We start from the raw sequence: 20201 nt of genomic DNA on the forward strand, positions 1-20201 counted from the left end.
CAAAAATATATATATTATAAATATTATAGATCTATAATGACGGAAATATATATTTTTTATAATTAATGTTAATCAAAGTTGGTAAAGTCCATAGAATATTTGGGAATATTTTATGTAAAATATTATAGATATATTATTTATAATAGAAAGTAAATATACTGTATATAAAAATATAACAAAGGAAACAAATTCTGCAAGATTCACCACCAAAGAAAATATCTTCTGTATAATAAAAAAAGAATAATTGACCAAATACAATGAAAACAGACAAAATTACAGGTGTACGTGTGTTCATGCCAACACAAATGCATCATGGGTATGCAAATTAGCAGTGCCAGGCGGAGCTTTATGGACAGAAAAAAAAAAAAAAAAACACACTACAAAAGAATGCAGGAAGTGAGAAGGCGAGAATACGTCTAGTGAGCACCGCGCCATGAAAAGGGCGACCACCGCTGACAAATGACAAAAACAAAAAAAGGAAAAAAAGAAAAACAAAACTAAACCGTAAAATTTTACTAAACACAAATAACTTAGTAAAAAAAAAAGTATTATAGATATTTTTTATAATTTATGTTAATCAAAGTTGGTAAGGTACATAGAATATTTGGGAGTATTTTATTTCCCCCCTTCCGGTCCGGACACTTCACCCCCCTTCCCCCCCCCCCCTTCCAGTCCGGACACTTCTCCCCCCTTCCCCCCCTTCCAGTCCGGACACTTCACCCCCCTTCCCCCCCCCCCCTTCCAGTCCGGACACTTCTCCCCCCTTCCCCCCCTTCCAGTCCGGACACTTCACCCCCCTTCCCCCCCCCCCCTGCCAGTCCGGACACTTCACCCCCCTTCCCCCCCCCCCCCCCCAGTCCGGACACTTCTCCCCCCCTTCCAGTCCGGACACTTTCCCAGTCCGGACACTTTCCCCCCCCTTTCCAGTCCGGACACTTTCCCCCCCCCTTTCCAGTCCGGACACTTTCCCCCCCCCTTTCCAGTCCGGACACTTTCCCCCCCCCCCTTTCCAGTCCAGACACTTTCCCCCCCCTTTCCAGTCCAGACACTTTCCCCCCCCTTTCCAGTCCAGACACCTCCCCCCCCCCTTCCAGTCCAGACACTCCCCCCCTCTTCCGGTCCGGACGCTTTCCCCCCCTTCCGGTCCAGACGCTTTCCCCCCCTTCCGGTCCAGACGCTTTCCCCCCCTTCCGGTCCAGACGCTTTCCCCCCCTTCCGGTCCAGACGCTTTCCCCCCCTTCCGGTCCAGACGCTTTCCCCCCCTTCCGGTCCGGACGCTTTCCCCCCCTTCCGGCCCGGACGCTTTCCCCCCCTTCCGGCCCGGACGCTTTCCCCCCCTTCCGGTCCGGACGCTTTCCCCCCCTTCCGGTCCGGACGCTTTCCCCCCCTTCCGGCCCGGACGCTTTCCCCCCCTTCCGGCCCGGACGCTTTCCCCCCCTTCCGGTCCGGACGCTTTCCCCCCCTTCCGGTCCGGACGCTTTCCCCCCCTTCCGGTCCGGACGCTTTCCCCCCCTTCCGGTCCGGACGCTTTCCCCCCCTTCCGGTCCGGACGCTTTCCCCCCCTTCCGGTCCGGACGCTTTCCCCCCCTTCCGGTCCGGACGCTTTCCCCCCCTTCCGGTCCGGACGCTTTCCCCCCCTTCCAGTCCGGACACTTTCCCCCCCAGGCCAATTTTCAGCTTTCAGCGCTATCACACTTTGAATGACAATTGCGCGGTCATGCAATACTGTACCCATATGAATGTTTTAGTATTTTTTTGAGAAATTAAAAAGTCCAAAAATTTTGAAAAAAAAAAAGCATTTTTCTTACAACATTTTGAAAATAAATAAGCTTTCTTCATAAATCTTGGCCAAAATGTATTCAATTATCTTTTTAGCAAGAAAAAAAAAAAAAAGCCAAAATTCGTTTATAACCAAAAATTATATTTTTTCTAATTTTTTTTTTTTTACATTTTTATTTTTTTTTTTATTATTTATATATATATATATTTTTTTTTTTACAAACTGTCACCCAAACAGTACAGTGTTACCATGGTGACACTGTACTACTTGTGGGGGGTGATGAAATTTTTTTTTTTTACATTGATTGCTTTCACACCCATAAAGGCTGTAGAAGCAATCATTTCTCCTTCACTCTGGCTGCATTCCTGCAGCCACTGAGAAATACTGTGAGAGCTGCGATTGGTCACAGCTTGTCACATGGTACAAGGCTGTTGTGAATGGCCCTGTACCATGTGATCTCTGTGAGACCTGTTCAGGTACTCAGTATAGAATCTCTGCTTGTGTGACAAACTATTGTATACTATTTTGTAATAATATTGTTTGACAAACGGAAAATATCGTTTTATATATTTTAGACTTCATGTAATAAAGATTATTTAACATTTTTTCATGTTTTATATATTTTAGAGATCCTGTGATAAAGATTATTTAACATTTTTTCATGTTTTATATATTTTAGAGATCCTGTGATAAAGATTATTTAACATTTTTTCATGTTTTATATATTTTAGAGATCCTGTGATAAAGATTATTTAACATTTTTTTCATGTTTTCCTGTAATAAAGTTTTAAAATTTTTCTTTTTAAAACGTTGCCTCTACATTTGTCTAAAAAATCACATATTCATAGGGTGGAATTTTTTGGTCGAATTTGATATAATCGATGTTGGCCAACATACGGGAAACCTCCCACATTTTGTACTCACTCCTCTATGAGGACGTCGTTCAGCTTCTTCAGGGAGTCTCGCTCGCCCCCGTACACCATCACTCTTTTGGGCATGTAGTTCTCGTCCGTAGAGTCCACGATCAGTAGCAGCTTCCTGCAGACAGAAGAACAGTCATAGGAGTAACCAAAGAAGGACCCGGCCCCAGGAGTGACCAAAGAAGGACCCGGCCCCAGGAGTGACCAAAGAAGGACCCGGCCCCAGGAGTGACCAAAGAAGGACCCGGCCCCAGGAGTGACCAAAGAAGGACCCGGCCCCAGGAGTGACCAAAGAAGGACCCGGCCCCAGGAGTGACCAAAGAAGGACCCGGCCCCAGGAGTGACCAAAGAAGGACCCGGCCCCAGGAGTGACCAAAGAAGGACCCGGCCCCAGGAGTGACCAAAGAAGGACCCGACCCCAGGAGTGACCAACGAGGACCCGACCCCAGGAGTGACCACAGAAGGACCCGACCCCAGGAGTGACCACAGAAGGACCCGACCCCAGGAGTAACCAAAGAAGGACCCGACCCCAGGAGTGACCAAAGAAGGACCCGACCCCAGGAGTGACCAAAGAAGGACCCGGCCCCAGGAGTGACCAAAGAAGGACCCGGCCCCAGGAGTGACCAAAGAAGGACCCGGCCCCAGGAGTGACCAAAGAAGGACCCGGCCCCAGGAGTGACCAAAGAAGGACCCGGCCCCAGGAGTGACCAAAGAAGGACCCGGCCCCAGGAGTGACCAAAGAAGGACCCGGCCCCAGGAGTGACCAAAGAAGGACCCGGCCCCAGGAGTGACCAAAGAAGGACCCGGCCCCAGGAGTGACCAAAGAAGGACCCGGCCCCAGGAGTGACCAAAGAAGGACCCGGCCCCAGGAGTGACCAAAGAAGGACCCGGCCCCAGGAGTGACCAAAGAAGGACCCGGCCCCAGGAGTGACCAAAGAAGGACCCGGCCCCAGGAGTGACCAAAGAAGGACCCGGCCCCAGGAGTGACCAAAGAAGGACCCGACCCCAGGAGTGACCAAAGAAGGACCCGGCCCCAGGAGTGACCAAAGAAGGACCCGGCCCCAGGAGTGACCAAAGGACCCGGCCCCAGGAGTGACCAAAGAAGGACCCGACCCCAGGAGTGACCAAAGAAGAACCCGACCCCAGGAGTGACCAAAGAAAGACCCGGCCCCAGGAGTGACCAAAGAAGGACCCGGCCCCAGGAGTGACCAACGAAGGACCCGATCCCAGGAGTAACCAACGAAGGACCCGACCCCAGGAGTAACCAACGAAGGACCCGACCCCAGGAGTAACCAACGAAGGACCCGACCCCAGGAGTAACCAACGAAGGACCCGGCCCCAGGAGTGGCCAAAGAAGGACCCGGCCCCAGGAGTGACCAAAGGACCCGGCCCCAGGAGTGACCAAAGGACCCGGCCCCAGGAGTGACCAAAGGACCCGGCCCCAGGAGTGACCAAAGGACCCGGCCCCAGGAGTGACCAAAGGACCCGGCCCCAGGAGTGACCAAAGGACCCGGCCCCAGGAGTGACCAAAGGACCCGACCCCAGGAGTGACCAAAGAAGGACCCGACCCCAGGAGTGACCAAAGAAGGACCCGACCCCAGGAGTGACCAAAGAAGGACCCGACCCCAGGAGTGACCAAAGAAAGACCCGACCCCAGGAGTGACCAAAGAAAGACCCGACCCCAGGAGTGACCAAAGAAGGACCCGGCCCCAGGAGTGACCAACGAAGGACCCGACCCCAGGAGTAACGAACGAAGGACCCGACCCCAGGAGTAACCAACGAAGGACCCGACCCCAGGAGTAACCAACGAAGGACCCGACCCCAGGAGTAACCAACGAAGGACCCGACCCCAGGAGTAACCAACGAAGGACCCGACCCCAGGAGTAACCAAAGAAGGACCCGACCCCAGGAGTAACCAAAGAAGGACCCGACCCCAGGAGTAACCAAAGAAGGACCCGACCCCAGGAGTAACCAAAGAAGGACCCGACCCCAGGAGTAACCAAAGAAGGACCCGACCCCAGGAGTAACCAAAGAAGGACCCGACCCCAGGAGTGACCAAAGAAGGACCCGACCCCAGGAGTGATCAAAGAAGGACCCAACCCCAGGAGTGACCAAAGAAGGACCCGACCCCAGGAGTGACCAAAGAAGGACCCGACCCCAGGAGTGACCAAAGAAGGACCCGGCCCCAGGAGTAACCAAAGAAGGATCTGGCCCCAGGAGTAACCAACAAAGGACCCGACCCCAAGACTACAGGTGTGTGGGGGTTAAAGCCCATTCCTTGGCTGCCACACAATGCGTCACATGGGCGGCAAGGTAAAAATGTTGATACATGGATACTCTTCTGCCCCATTTTCATGTATTGCCAACCCATTCGCTGCCAGAGACGTTTTTAGCATTTTTTTTTTTTTGCACACGTTTTAAAAAAAAATAACAAAAAAATAATAATTTCAGGTTTGAAGATTATGCAAAACCCCAAAACATTATTTTCTGAAAGTAGTCACCCTGGAGAATAAAAAATAATGGTGAAGGTGTGAAGGGGTTAAGGTTGAGCTTTTTTGGAACTTCTCTCAAGTGTGAATGCAGAGTAAGCGATTCATTCTTTTCAAGACAGATTCCCTTTATTTAGACATCAGGAGTCTAAAAAGCCCCCCCCCCGATGTCTCCCCTGTCCTCCAATGGTACTGCATTGGTTTGTTCCCCAGCCAATGGCACCAGGAGCCCAAGTGATATTTTACACTCTACCCGGCAACACCTGCCATGCTGGTCCCAGGACCCCCAATGGGGGAAATCTTCCAATAGGGACGCCACTTCTGATGACAGCCCTAACGTTGGTGTGATTTCCTCTCATTTCTTGTTTTGGCTATTGAACAGGAAGTGAAGAGAAATCTCCCCGATGGGATACAGAGAGGAAAAAAACAGAAAACAGACAGGAGTTACAGTATAACCCTCCCTTATGCCATTCTAAATGGGAAAAAAAAAAGAATTTTAGTTCTACTTCAACATCCCAATGAGGTTCTACAGCTCTGTGTCACATGACTGCTCCATGGACAATCCTCAATGGTGCCCAAGCGCTGACCATAAATTTCCTGAAGTATGGAAGATCTCAGAGGTTTAGTCCTGCACAGGGCATTTTGAGAAGATAATTTAAAAACAGGTTTCAGGCAGTTCTAGTTTTCTCAAATTAAATACAAATTTTAAAGTCTACTGTTTTTTGGCCTCAAGTTCTGTTTTAGGTCTTGCCGCCACCACCACCAGGTCGCGTGGTCTGCAGTTTCCATAAGCAAGGCACTTTCCCCATCAAAGCATTCCTCTCCATTGCCCACGCCTTTCATGCCAGATACTCATGAAAGACAATCTGCGATGGTTATCACCGGAAAAGGCCACTGCCAAGTCAGCAACATTCCATTCATGGTGGTGCCTGGCCCATAGATCCCATCAGAACAGCCTGCTGAGTTTGATAGGAAGACTCTGCAGCCCTCAGATATACTGCTGGAATTGGTTTTCGTTGCAAACAAGATCGCTAACAGTTCTTGTTCTGCTTGTGATAAATCTTTGAAGTACATAAAGAAGTTATATAGGCCAAACTACATGCAAACTACGGACCACGAGGCCTGGTGATACCTCAAACCTTAAGTGGAAGTACAGGAGAGTACACTGCAAGGCCAAAGTATATGATCCTTGCCCAAGAATGGAGTTCAGGTGTCTCCAGTGATGGGTCCTGTTAATACTACAGCAAGCAACGACACTGTAGACAACTGTGCTCTTCAAACCTTGTGGTAACGGTTGGGTGAAGTCCCTTTTCTGTTCCACCATGACTGTCCCCTGTGGAAAAAGCCAGCTCCATAAAGACATGGATGACCAGGTTGGTGTGGAGGAACTCCAGTGTCCTGCACGGAGCCCTGAACCTCAACCCTACTCAACATCTTTGGGCTGAATTGGAACAATGATGGTGAGCCAGGTCTTCTCATCCAGCATCAGTACCCAACCTTAGCCCTACTGAACACCTTGGGTATTGGGTTGTGAGCCAGATCTTCTCAACAGCTATACTGACCTCACAAATGGTATTTTGGGTGAATGGGCACAAATTCCCACAAATACACTCAAAAATGTAGAGCCAGCTCCATAAAGACATGGGATGACCAATTTGATGTGGAGGAACTCCAGTGTCCTGCACAGAGCACTGACCTCATCCCTACTTAAAATCTTTAGACCTCAACCCCATACTGAACACCATTGTACCTCTACCCAAGTAAACACCCTTTTCTGTTCTTCTGGTCATCCATGTCTTTATGGAGATGTTTGTTGAGAGGACCTGCTCATTCTAGTTCATCCCAAAGGTGTTCAGTAGGGTTGAGGTTCAGGGCTCTGTGCAGGACACTAGAGTTCCTCCACATCAGAGCCCTGACTTCATCCCTACTTAACATCTGCAGACCTCAACCCTACTGAACACCATTGGACTTCTACCCTAGTAAACACCCTTTTCTGTTCCACCATGACTGTCCCCTGTGTACAAAGCCAGCTCCATAAAGACATGGATGACCAGTTTGGTGTGGAGGAACTCCAGTGTCCTGCACAGAGCCCTGAACCTCAACCCTACTGAACAGGGGCGGACTGACAACTCATGGGGCTCCCAGGCAATAGGGGATCATGGGGCCCCTGTGTCCTTGCCCAAACTCAAAAAAGCCTGGGGAAGACGCTCTCAGGGGTGTCACTAGTAACACTTGGGTGTGGGACCCCACGGTGTGAAGATGACACATGGCCACTGTTTTTCACATCTTTTTGCACAGCGCCCTAAGGACCAGGTCTTTTGGCTAAGTCCAGGGCAATTTTTGCTACAGGCCTCAGGGCCTGGTCTGTGCACAATTAGGCACGGTACCACTTTTTTATTTTATTCTATTTATTTAAACCACTCCCACGTTTTGTCACTTTTTGCTTTCTTATGTGTGTGTTTTTCACGGATGGAGGGTGTGGGTCCTCGGGCCTTACCTGAAGTCTAGGGGGGAGGATGTGTGGCCATACGGTTCCTTCCTCCCCTGATCCCTAGGGGGTTTTCTCTTCGGGAGAACCCCCTTGCCTAGTACTGGATGTCCGGCTTCGGCTGGGCATAAGGAACGGTGGTCCACCAGGCCTTTTGGCCAGGAGGACCAAATGGGAACCTTGTCCCTGTCAGGAGCTTCGTGCCCCGGGGGATCGGGTGAACGGTCCAACCCTTTCGGGGGTAGGACAAACACACCCCTAAGTGCACGTTTTTCGTGTGTGTGTTTCTGCACTTGCACTTTTTTGCGGACACTTACGGGTTTTTACGTTATAGTTCCACGTTTGCGGACAAAAAAAAAAAAAAAAAAAAACAGGGGCGGACTGACAACTCATGGGGCCCCCAGGCAATAGGGGATCATGGGGCCCCTGTGTCCTTGCCCAAACTCAAAAAAGCCTATGAAAAAGGTACCAGGGGCAACTCATGGGGCCCCCTACTGACCCCGGGCCCTCAGGCAGTGCCCGAGTTTCCAAATGGTCAGTCCGCCCCTGCTACTGAACACCTTTGGGATGAACTAGAATGAGCCAGGTCTTCTCACCCAACATCTCCATAAAGACATGGATGACCAGTTTGGTGTGGAGGAACTCCAGTGTCCTGTCCTGCCCAGAGCCCTGACCTCATCCCTACTCAACATCTTTGGGATGAATTGGAACGACAATGGTGAGCCAGGTCTTCTCATCCAACATCAGTACCCAACCTTAGCCCTATGAACACCTTGGGTATTGGGTTGTGAGCCAGGTCTTCTCAACATCTATACTGACCTCACAAATGCTATTTTGGGTGAATGGGCACAAATTCCCACAGGTACACTCCAAAATGTGGAGCCAGCTCCATAAAGACATGGTATGACCAGTTCGGCGTGGAGGAACTCCAGTGTCCTGCACAGAGACCTGACCTCAACCCTACTGAACACTTTTGGGATGAATTGGAACCCCGATTGTGAGCCGGGTCTTGTCATCAAACATCAGTACCTGTCCTCACAAATGGGCACAAATTTCCACATGCACCCTCAAAAACTTGTGGAAAGTCTTCCCAGAAGAGTGAAGGATGTTGTACCCACAAAAGGGGGCAATGATAAACAAACGGCCGTGGTTTTGGAATAGAATGTCCAACAAGCTTATAAATGGTGTGATGGTTGGGGTACACAAACATTTGGACATAACACAGTCAAGAACTTACTTGACGATGGTGCCTTCCTTCATGTTCAGTTGGACCCAGTGCTGTCCATGGGACCCGTCACTCTCCCAATAGGTGTCATGGTAGCCGTCTGTCAAGCATGCCAAGTTATTCTCTTCCTGTGGGAACACAGAGGTCACATTTCAGGGTCATTTCCTTTGGAAGTGGATAGGTAGGGCTGGAACCCTGGGATTGTCCTACTGGAATTATCGCAGCGGTGTTCATGCCGGGTACCTCCTACCCCCATTATAACATGGCTCTGCCCCTCCTACCCCCGCTATAACATGGCTCTGCCCCTCCTACCCCCGCTATAACATGGCTCTGCCCCTCCTACCCCCGCTATAACATGGCTCTGCCCCTCCTACCCCCGTTATAACATGGCTCTGCCCCTCCTACCCCCGTTAGAACATGGCTCTGCCCCTCCTACCCCCGTTAGAACATGGCTCTGCCCCTCCTACCCCCGTTAGAACATGGCTCTGCCCCTCCTACCCCCGTTAGAACATGGCTCTGCCCCTCCTACCCCCGTTAGAACATGGCTCTGCCCCTCCTACCCCCGTTAGAACATGGCTCTGCCCCTCCTACCCCCGTTAGAACATGGCTCTGCCCCTCCTACCCCCGTTAGAACATGGCTCTGCCCCTCCTACCCCCGTTATAACATGGCCCTGCCCCTCCTACCCCCGTTATAACATGGCCCTGCCCCTCCTACCCCAATTATAACATGGCCCTGCCCCTCCTACCCCCATTATAACATGGCTCTGCGCCTCCTACTCCCATTATAACATGGCTCTGCCCCTCCTACCCCCATATGACATGGCTATGCCCCCCAATGTTACATGGCTCTTCCCCCCCAATCCCCATATTACATGGCTCTGGCTTTCCTTCCCCCAATGTAACATGGCTCTGGCCCCCCAACCCCCATGTGACATGGCTCTGGCCCCCCAACCCCCATGTGACATGGCTCTGGCTCCCCAACCCCCATGTGACATCACTCTGGCCCCCCCAACCCCCATATCACATGGCTCTGCTCCCCCCAATGTAACATGGCTCTGGCCCCCCAACCCCCATGTGGCATGGCTCTGGCCCCCCAACCCCCATGTCGCATGGCTCTGGCCCAAAAAAACCCATGTCACATGGCTCTGATCCCCCAATGTTACATGGCTCTGATCCCCCAATGTTACATGGCTCTGATCCCCCAATGTGACATGGCTCTGGCCCTCCTACCCCCATGTGACATGGCTCTGCTCCCCCAACCCCCATGAGAGATGGCTCTGGCCCCCCAACCCCCATGTCACATGTCTCTGATCCCCCCAATGTAACATGGCTCTGGCCCCCCCAACCCCTATGTGACATAGCTCTGGCCCCCCAACCCCCATGTGGCATGGCTCTGCTCCCCCCCAAGTCCCATGGCTCTGCTCCTCCCAACCCCCATGTGGCATGGCTCTGGCCTCCCAACCCCCACATGACATGCCTCTCCCCCCCCCAGCCCATGTACCGCGGCTCTACTGCCCCCCCCCCCCATGTGACATGACTCTGCCCCCCCATGTGACATGTCTGTACCGTAGCAGAGGAGACGTTGATGCTGTCCACAAACTGTTTGATGTTCCCCAGACTCTCGTCCTCCTTCCCCACATGTTCATACAGGAAGTGCACCAAATCCTCGTCACATTCGTATGTCCAGGAGGGAGGAATGAACCTGCCGGAGAGAAGAGACCGAATGGGGGGGTCCGGGTCATGGCAAAGGGGGTACTACTGGAAAATGGGTACTCCTAGTAAAGGACATAAGGAAGGTACTACAGAAAAAAAATGATGGCACTCCTAGTAAGGACATATGATGGGAGGAGCAGAGATAAAGGTGGGTACTCCGAGTACAGAAATGATCCGTTACGGTGGTTGGCGGTGCTGCTTCCTGATATTTTGGTATCGGGGTCTGTGGGGTCAAAGGTGAATATTTCCGGGTATTACCGTAATTTCTGCACCGCCTCCTCATCTGGTTGGGTAAATTTCGTCCGTCTCCCCAGCCGCATGGAGTACGTGGCGTCCACAACATCCTCCCACCTGCAGAGAGACAGGAATGAGCCCGGAGCCAACAATCCATCCATCCACCCATCCCTCCACCCATCCATCCATCCCTCCACCCATCCCTCCATCCCTCCACCCATCCATCCACCCATCCATCTACCCATCCATCCATCCCTCCCTCCATCCCTGGACAGGCCCTATGTGTCTCCCGGCCTCCATCGGCCACCAACCTGCTGATGGCTTTGTAATCCACTCCAAACAACTGCTGCTGTCCGGTAATCTTGTCAGGAGATTCCACAGGGACCAGCCGGTCCCCTCCATTGTCCTGCCTGCAGAGCAGCACCCAGCCCTCCGCCATGTCACAGCTGCTGCCGTACTCCTCCATCTGATCCTGGAACACAGAGAGCCGGGCGTGAAACCCAATCCCATCACAGCATTCCCCGACACCCCAAAATCACTTCTCACCATCCCTGTGCTGAGTTCCTGGGACTGTACACCCGCTGTGCCCCTTATGAGGGGTTCCCACCATCCTTGCGCTGAGTTCCCGGGTCTGTACCTCCGCTATCCCCATTATGATGGGTTCCCACCATCCCTGTGCCCATTAGGAGGGGCTCCCGCCATCCCTGTGCCCATTAGGAGGGGCTCCCGCCATCCCTGTGCCCATTAGGAGGGGCTCCCGCCATCCCTGTGCCCATTAGGAGGGGCTCCCGCCATCCCTGTGCCCATTATGAGGGGTTCCCGCCACCCCTGTGCCCATTATGAGGGGCTCCCACCATCCCTGTGCCATTATGAGGGGTTCCCACCATCCCTGTGCCCATTTGCAGGGGTTCCCACCATCCCTGTGCCCATTAGGAGGGGTTCCCACCATCCCTGTGCCATTAGGAGGGGTTCCCACCATCCCTGCGCCCATTAGGAGGGGTTCCCACCATCCCTGCGCCCATTAGGAGGGGTTCCCACCATCCCTGCGCCCATTAGGAGGGGTTCCCACCATCCCTGCGCCCATTAGGAGGGGTTCCCACCATCCCTGCGCCCATTAGGAGGGGTTCCCACCATCCCTGCGCCCATTAGGAGGGGTTCCCACCATCCCTGCGCCCATTAGGAGGGGTTCCCACCATCCCTGCGCCCATTAGGAGGGGTTCCCACCATCCCTGCGCCCATTAGGAGGGGCTCCCACCATCCCTGCGCCCATTATGAGGGGTTCCCACCATCCCTGCGCCCATTATGAGGGGCTCCCCCCATCCCTGCGCCCATTATGAGGGGCTCCCGCCATCCCTGCGCCCATTATGAGGGGCTCCCGCCATCCCTGCGCCCATTATGAGGGGCTCCCCCCATCCCTGCGCCCATTATGAGGGGCTCCCCCCATCCCTGCGCCCATTAGGAGGGGCTCCCACCATCCCTGCGCCCATTAGGAGGGGCTCCCACCATCCCTGTGCCCATTATGAGGGGCTCCCCCCATCCCTGTGCCCATTATGAGGGGCTCCCCCCATCCCTGTGCCCATTATGAGGGGCTCCCCCCATCCCTGTGCCCATTATGAGGGGCTCCCCCCATCCCTGTGCCCATTATGAGGGGCTCCCCCCATCCCTGTGCCCATTATGAGGGGCTCCCCCCATCCCTGTGCCCATTATGAGGGGCTCACCCCATCCCTGTGCCCATTATGAGGGGCTCCCCCCATCCCTGTGCCCATTATGAGGGGCTCCCACCATCCCTGTGCCCATTATGAGGGGTTCCCCCCATCCCTGTGCCCATTATGAGGGGTTCCCCCCATCGCTGTGAAGTCGCTTCTCTCACCTTGCTCAGCTTCACCCACAGCCCGTTGGCGTTGCCGTACTCCTCGCCGGTGGCTTTGACGCAGCTTCCTTTCTGCACCTCCACGGTGGCCCTGGCCAGCTTCTTCAGGTTCTGCTTGGAGTAGCCGGGGGCCTCCCACACGGTCAGCAGGGAGCGGGACGAAGCGGCAGAATTGGGGTCCTTACAGATCTTGTACTGCACATCCCCGGGGACGTAGCACACAGCTCGGGGGAGGGGCTTGGCCCCGCGCAGACACTCTACGCATTCCAGAACGCAGCGGATCTGACCCAGGAGCCGGCGCGGGTCGTTGGCATTCTGCATGGTGGAGACTGCGGACAGCCAGAGAAAAAAAATACAGATTACAAACCGACGAATCAAGAACACCGGAGGCGTAGGAGCGTCCAATCACAGGCCTCGTGTTAAAGTGGGTGTCACCCTCAGACCTGAAACATGAACAAAGCACATCCCTCTGTAGTGTGTCCTTGCCTCAGTCCAGAGCACCGAGTGTCATTTCTGTCTGCTGCCTCCTTCCTCTCCTATCAGCACCAGTCACTTCTGACACCAAGAGAAGTATGGTGACAGGAGAAGGACCTCCAGCACATAGCCTGTGATTGACAGCCTCAGCTCTGTCCCTCCCCTCCAAATCAGCTCTCAGAGCTCTCCTCACTGAGTGTAACTTCAGCTCCCCGCCCCCTTTTTTCTGAACTCTCAGAACAAGCTGTATAAATTCAGCACTTTGAATGGCTGCAGTAGCGCAGTGCTGAATAGCAGAAAATAAAAAATGCCCTGGTCGTGAAGGGGGTCAAGCCTTTCCTGCGTTTTGCGGACCGCTTTCAGGGTGTTGTTACCATACACTCCCGCAATGGTTCGCATGAACGGGCTGAAAAAATGCTGCAGACAAACAGGTACAACTTATGTGCGAGGATTTCTTTCCTCTCTGTGTATCACCTGAGGCCGGTCACCGGGGATATGGAGGCTTTACAGCCACTTGGCCTTCGGAAAGGCTTGACCCCCTTCATGACCGGGGCATTTATATTTTGCTATTCTGCACCGCACTACTTTGGTCCCGGGTTCACACTGACGCGGCGAGGAATTCTCAGCATTTTCTGTGCGAATTGCGCACCGCATCAGAGTCGCCCCCCGTTCATGCGAACCGCTGCGAGTGTGTGCGTTAAAAACACCCTCAAAGTGGTCCGCAAAACGCCGGAAAGGCTTGACCCCCTTCATGACCGGGGCATTTATATTTTGCTATTCTGCACCGCACTACTTTGATCCCGGTGTTCACACTGACGCGGTTAGAAATTTGCAGCGTTTCCAATGCGAATTCCGCACCGCATCAGAATCGCCCCCCGTTCATGCGAACCGCTGCGAGTGTGTGCGTTAACAACACCCCGAAATTGGGCTGCAAAACGCGGTGCGATGCGCAGAATCGGATCCCATAGGTGTGAATACCGGTGCGATCCGATTCGAATGCGGACCAAAATAAAAGGGGTCCTGCGTGTTCTTGATGCGATTAGAGCCGTACATAATGTATGCCTCCGATCGCACCGCACACAAATCGCATGTGATCGGCAGGGAATGCGGGGCGGTTCCGTACCAATCACATGCCAGGTACCGCACTGCATATATATATATGAACCCGGGCTCACCGGTAATTGCGCAGTCATGCAACGCTGTACCCAAACCAAGCCCGGGTTCACACAGATGTGGTGAGGAATTTGCAGCGTTTTCTGTGTGAATTCCGCACCGCATCAGAATCGCACCCCATTCATGGGAACCGCTGCGGGTGTGAATGTTAACACCCCGAAATCGGTCCGCAAAATGCAGCGCGATGCGCAGAATCGGATCATAGAGGTGTGAATACCCGAGCCGTCTGATTCCAGTGCCGACCCAAAAAAAAAGGGTCCTGCGTGTTCCTGATGTGATTAGAGCCATACATAATGTACGCCTCCGATCGCACCGCACACAAATCACGTGATCTGCGGGGAATGCGGAACGGTTCCTGTGCAAATCACATGCGATATACCGCGCCGCATGTATGTGAACCCAGGTTCACTGGTAATTGTGCGATCATGCAACGCTGTACCCAAACCAAGCCCGGGTTCACACTGACGCGGTGGAAAATTTGCAGCGCTTTCTGTGGGAATTCCGCACCGCATCAGAATCGCCTCCCGTCCATGGGAACCGCTGCGGGTGTATGTTAACCTCTTCACGCCGGCTGAATGCAAATGTGCGGCTTCCCAGCGTCTGGGCCTACAGCGAGCGGCCGCACACTTGCGTTCTATTAAAAAAAACCCCTGCGCGCTCCCAGCACACGTCCGGTACTCAAGGATAGGTCCCCATCTCCTCTTTCGATCGGGACCTTTCCCGATCATGTGACCGCCGTGACGACACATCACGGCGGTCACATGATCCCTAAACCCCGCCCCCCGGCTTCTGAAACTCTTAAAGGGCCGGGAGGCGCCGGTGTGAAGGGGTTAACAACACCCGCAAAACGCGGTGCGATGCGCAGAATCGGATCCCATAGGTGTGAATACCCGTGCGATCCGATTCTAGTGCGGACCAAAAAAGGGTTCTGCGTGTTTTCGGTGCGGGGCGATTAGAGACATACAAATGTAGAAATGTACGAACGCACTGCCCACAAATCACATGTAATCTGCAGTGGAATGCGGAGCGGTTCCCATGCCAATCACATGCGATATACCGCACCGCATGTATGTGAACCCAGGCTCAGAGCTCTCCCCGCCCCCTTTTTTCTGAATTCACAAAACAAGCTGTATAAATTCAGCACTTTGAACGGCTGCAGAGGAGAGATCGCTGCAGACAAACAGGTACAACTTATGTGGGAGGATTTCTTTCCTCTCTGTGTATCACCTGAGGCCGGTCGCTGCATCGGGGATATGGAGGCTTTACAGCCACTTGGCCTCCGGAAAGGCTTGACCCCCTTCATGGCCAGGGCATTTTTTATTTGTTTTTTTGCTATTCTGCACTGCACTACTTTGATCCCGGGTTCACACTGATGCAGAATTTGCAGCGTTTTCAGTGCGAATTCCACACCGCATCAGAATCGCCCCCCGTCCATGCGAACCGCTGCGGGTGTGTGCATTAACAACACCCCGAAAGTGGTTCGCAAAACGCCGGAAAGGCTTGACCCCCTTCATGACCGCGGCATTTTTTATTTTATTCTTTGCTATTCAGCACTGCGCTACTTTCACCGGTAATTGCGCGATCATGCAACGCTGTACCCAAACTAAAATTTCTATTCTTTTTTTCACACAAATAGAGCTTTTTTTGGTATTTTTTTATTATTTATATCATCTAACAAACATCTGAAAATTTGAAAAAGATTTTTTTTTTTTTACTTTCCGCTATAAAATGTATCCAATTACACAAAAAAAACAAAAAAAAAATTTCTGCATAAATTTTGGCCAAAATGTTCCCTACTTGGTTAAAAAAAAAAAGTGTATATGGATCGGCGGTGGAAGTTACAGCGCCTACAAAGTGCGGGCTAATGGCGGCAATCGGCGACTTAGAGCTGCGGTAGGCGCATGCTCGCCCTCCCCCCCCCCCCCCGGAAATGCTGCGTCGCGTACATGTATGCGATCCGGTGCAGAGCGGCCGCCCTGCTGGAGTATGTATATATGTGTGTGTGTGGGGGGGGGGGGTCCATCAGCGGTTAATGTATGGCGGCCTTTCGCCTTCCTGCCCAATCGTACGCAATGCTGGCGCACACAGGACCAATCGATCGTTTCCTGTGTCGCGTCACTCTAACACGTTACAAAGTAGCAATCAGCACAAAACGATTCACCGATGTATTCTGATGCCGATCATCGCAGGTCGATCGTACAAGTATCACACCGATCACCAACTCACCTGCTTACCACCCCCGTCACACCGGGTGCGTCCGGCCGCGCCAACGCGAGTTGCAAATCGCATGACAAGCCGCACCCTATTATCCGCCATTAAAGCGGTCCTATCGTTACGATTCCGACTTGGTCGGAGCCAATCGTCACTCAAAGTGCGACGGCGCTGAAGGCTGAAAAATATGGCCTGGGCAGGAAGGGGGGGGGGGGGGACATGTGTGCAAAATACGCAAAAACGGCTCTGGCAACAAAAGGGATTTTAAAAAGATCGGCCATTAGCTGCTTCCCGGCCCTTTAAGAGGTTCTAAATGCCGGGAGGCGGGCGTTCCGATCATGTGACTGCCGTGATTGGCAGTTACAGCGGTCACACGATCCCGAGTATACATTGGGATCATTCGCAGAGCGTGCGCTCCCAGCACAGGACAAGGTCCCTATAGGGACTCATATGCGCCCGCCCCCCCCCCCGGTGTTAAAAGTCACCTGCTGAGCGAACGCAAAGTACGTGGTGCAGTTTGTCAAATGTTGCTAGGTGGTCTCTCACCCCAAACTATGAGGTTCTCCCCCCCCCAAAAAAAAAAAGACATCCGACAACAGCTAGGAAGGAAACGGCCACTTTATAAGGGCCTCCTGTCTTGGCACCAAGCACTTCCCTGAGACCGGAGGAACGTTGCTAGGTGCCGCCGAAGCCTAGCTAAGTTCTTGGACATCCTGGGCACCCAACATCAACCCCCCCAAGTAGCCGCCCCCACCCCCCAGTAGCCCCCCCCCCAAAAAAAAAAGACGTCCGACAACAGCTTGGAAGGAAACGGCCACCTAAGTGCCTCTTATCTTGGCTCTGAGCACTTCCCCAAGACAGGAGGAAATTTGCTAGGTGCCTCAGAAGCCTAGCTATGTTGTTGGGCACCTGACACAAATCCCTCCCCCCCCCCCAAGTCCCCCCCCAAAAAAAAAGACATCCAACAACAGCTAGGAAGGAAATGGCCACTTGATAAGGGCTCCTTGTCTTGGCTACAAGCACTTCCCTGAGACAGGAGGAACATTGCTAGGTGCCGCCAAAGCCTAGCTATTTTGTTGAATTCCCTGGGCACCTGACACCAACCCCTCCCCCTCCCAGTAGCCCCCCCCCACCAAAGAAAGACGTCCAACAACAGCTAGGAAGGAAACGGCCACCTTATAAGGGCCTCTTGTCTTGGCTCTGAGCACTTCCCTGATACAGGAGGAACGTTGCTAGATGCCTCAAAAGCCCAGCTATGTTGTTTGAGACCCTGGGCACCTGACACCAACCCCTCCCCCTCCCAGTAGTGGCCAAAAAACCACTAAGGAGAAGGCCACTTCTTTATCTGGCAGCAAAAAAAAAATGGGAGGTGGACTCCACCCCTCCCCCACTGCATTCCTCATGCCACCACTGGTCTTGGGACAGCGCTCAGAACCAGGGCAAGTGGCTGTCATGAAGCGGCCATCTCCTCCCTAGCTGTTGTTGGATATTTGTGGAGGGGGCGGGGGAAGGGGAGGAGCATCCAGTCTGACCTCATAGCTGGGATTAGAAACTTAGTTCAGGGTTCAGTGAAGAAAAAAAAAAAATGATTGGCAGCCTTCTGTAAGGCTGGGCTCACACAGGAAGAAGTTTGTAGCACCCCCTGCAGTGGATCGCTTTTTCAGACAGCAGTGGGAGTTCAGGGGGCGATTGGGTCATCGCCTGTTTTTCCTCTTACAGCATCTTAAAAAAATAAAATTAATGCGCTGCAAGTGTTTGGCTTGCGGTGGTCCCACTGACCAGGACGGGAAGCATTGTGGCTCCAGGATGTGTACGACCCCCTCCAGCTGCATTGTTAGACTTTCAGTGGGTGGCTGGGAGGGGCAGTAAATACACAGCCAAAATGCCTGTTTTTACCCCCTAGCCTTGTTTGATTATAGTAGCAGAGAGAAGAGGAGGGGGAGGGGTCCTCGGAGGATCACGTTGTATTACAGCAGGGGGCCCCAAACTTTCTAAACAAAGGGCCAGTTTACTGTCCCCCAGACTTTGGGGGGGGGGGGGGGGACAGACTGTGGCCATCGGGAGTATAAGTTGTCCTGGGGTCGGGGGGGGCGCCCCACTGTTGTGGTCAATGATGGGCTCTGATGGGGACCCTGATGTATGGGGGGTGGGCAGTCTGATAAGGGCCCCGATTTAACTGGGGGGTGGTGAGACTCTGATGTAAAGAGTAGAGGGATCCTGACAAAAGGGGAGGAGCCGCTACACCTATGCAAGCCTGAAGGGGAGGAGCCGGTAAACCTGTGCAAGCCTGAAGGGGAGGAGCCGGTACACCTGTGCAAGATTGAAGGGGAGGAGCCGGTACACCTGTGCAAGACTGAAGGGGAGGAGCCGGTACACCTGTGCAAGACTGAAGGGGAGGAGCCGGTACACCTGTGCAAGGCTGAAGGGGAGGAGCCGGTACACCTGCGCTAGACTGAAGGGGAGGAGCCGGTACACCTGTGCAAGACTGAAGGGGAGGAGCCGCTACACCTGTGCAAGATTGAAGGGGAGGAGCCGCTACACCTGTGCAAGATTGAAGGGGAGGAGCCGCTACACCTGTGCAAGACTGAAAGGGAGGAGCCGCTACACCTGTGCAAGACTGAAGGGGAGGAGCCGCTACACCTGCGCAAGATTGAAGGGGAGGAGCCGGTACACCTGTGCAAGACTGAAGGGGAGGAGCCGGTACACCTGTGCAAGACTGAAGGGGAGGAGCCGGTACACCTGCGCAAAACTGAAGGGGAGGAGCCGGTACACCTGTGCAAAACTGAAGGGGAGGAGCCGGTACACCTGTGCAAAACTGAAGGGGAGGAGCCGGTACACCTGTGCAAAACTGAAGGGGAGGAGCCAGTACACCTGTGCAAGACTGAAGGGGAGGAGGCGGCACACCTGTGTGCTGTACGGTACACCGCACCTTCGGGGCCCCAGCACACGGGTTCAGGGAACTTCTCCCCATTCAGGTAAAGGACAGTTGGAATTGTTTGTAGATAATAAATGTGATAAAACTCAGTTGTGGATGTTCTTATGTCTGGAGCTCCTTCCCATACACTGGGGCCCCCGGGGACCCCACTACTGCCTTCCTGACCCCCACACCGTCCCCCATACAAGACAGTGAGCTCCTGACCCCCAGGGCCACCCCTCCCATTAGCCTATTATTAATACAGGAAGCACAGACAGTCCTCACTGCACCCAGACCCGCTGTACAGGGAGCCCATTCCAGGATATATATATATATACTGTATACAGGGGGAGGGGGAGATATATATTGGATATGGGGGGGACAGCCACCTACCTGCACTGATCTCCTCCTCCAACCCAAATCACTACCGTAATTACCCCACCCAACCCGGAAATACCTCCCCCTTATATACCGGACTAGCGGCTCACTCCTCCCACATGTCCCAGAATAGCTGCGCACTGCCAGCCGTATACTCCAGAGTAGATGTGCATCTCCTACCGTATATACTACAATATGTGGGCTCTCCTATACCGTATATACTGCAAGTGACTGCGCAAAGAGGTTATATCTGTACTCTGTGCTATAATACACCTCCGTACCCTGTGCTATAATACGCTTCCGCACTCTGTGCTATAATAAGCCTCCGTACC

The 20201-nt window shown here is 53.2% G+C and overlaps 1 protein-coding gene across 1 annotated transcript in view; it reads right to left on the reverse strand.

The window, feature by feature from the left end:
• Window positions 1-19955, reverse strand: part of HECTD3 (HECT domain E3 ubiquitin protein ligase 3) — a 106276-nt gene extending 86321 nt beyond the window's left edge. The window contains exons 1-7 of the mRNA XM_089665637.1: window positions 19885-19955; window positions 12720-13048; window positions 11161-11321; window positions 10874-10966; window positions 10469-10604; window positions 8915-9030; window positions 2705-2818 (exon numbers count right to left, since the gene is read on the reverse strand). Of these exons, the coding sequence (XP_089521763.1) occupies window positions 2705-2818; window positions 8915-9030; window positions 10469-10604; window positions 10874-10966; window positions 11161-11321; window positions 12720-13040 (941 nt within the window). The 5' untranslated portion in view covers window positions 13041-13048; window positions 19885-19955. The remainder of the gene's footprint in view (window positions 1-2704; window positions 2819-8914; window positions 9031-10468; window positions 10605-10873; window positions 10967-11160; window positions 11322-12719; window positions 13049-19884) is intronic.
• Between the last annotated feature and the right edge of the window lie 246 nt (window positions 19956-20201).

Source organism: Staurois parvus, unplaced genomic scaffold (genome assembly GCF_062004578.1).
Source record: "Staurois parvus isolate SC_StPar_1 unplaced genomic scaffold, SC_StPar_1.0 ptg002282l, whole genome shotgun sequence".
Taxonomy (NCBI): Eukaryota; Metazoa; Chordata; class Amphibia; order Anura; family Ranidae; genus Staurois; species Staurois parvus.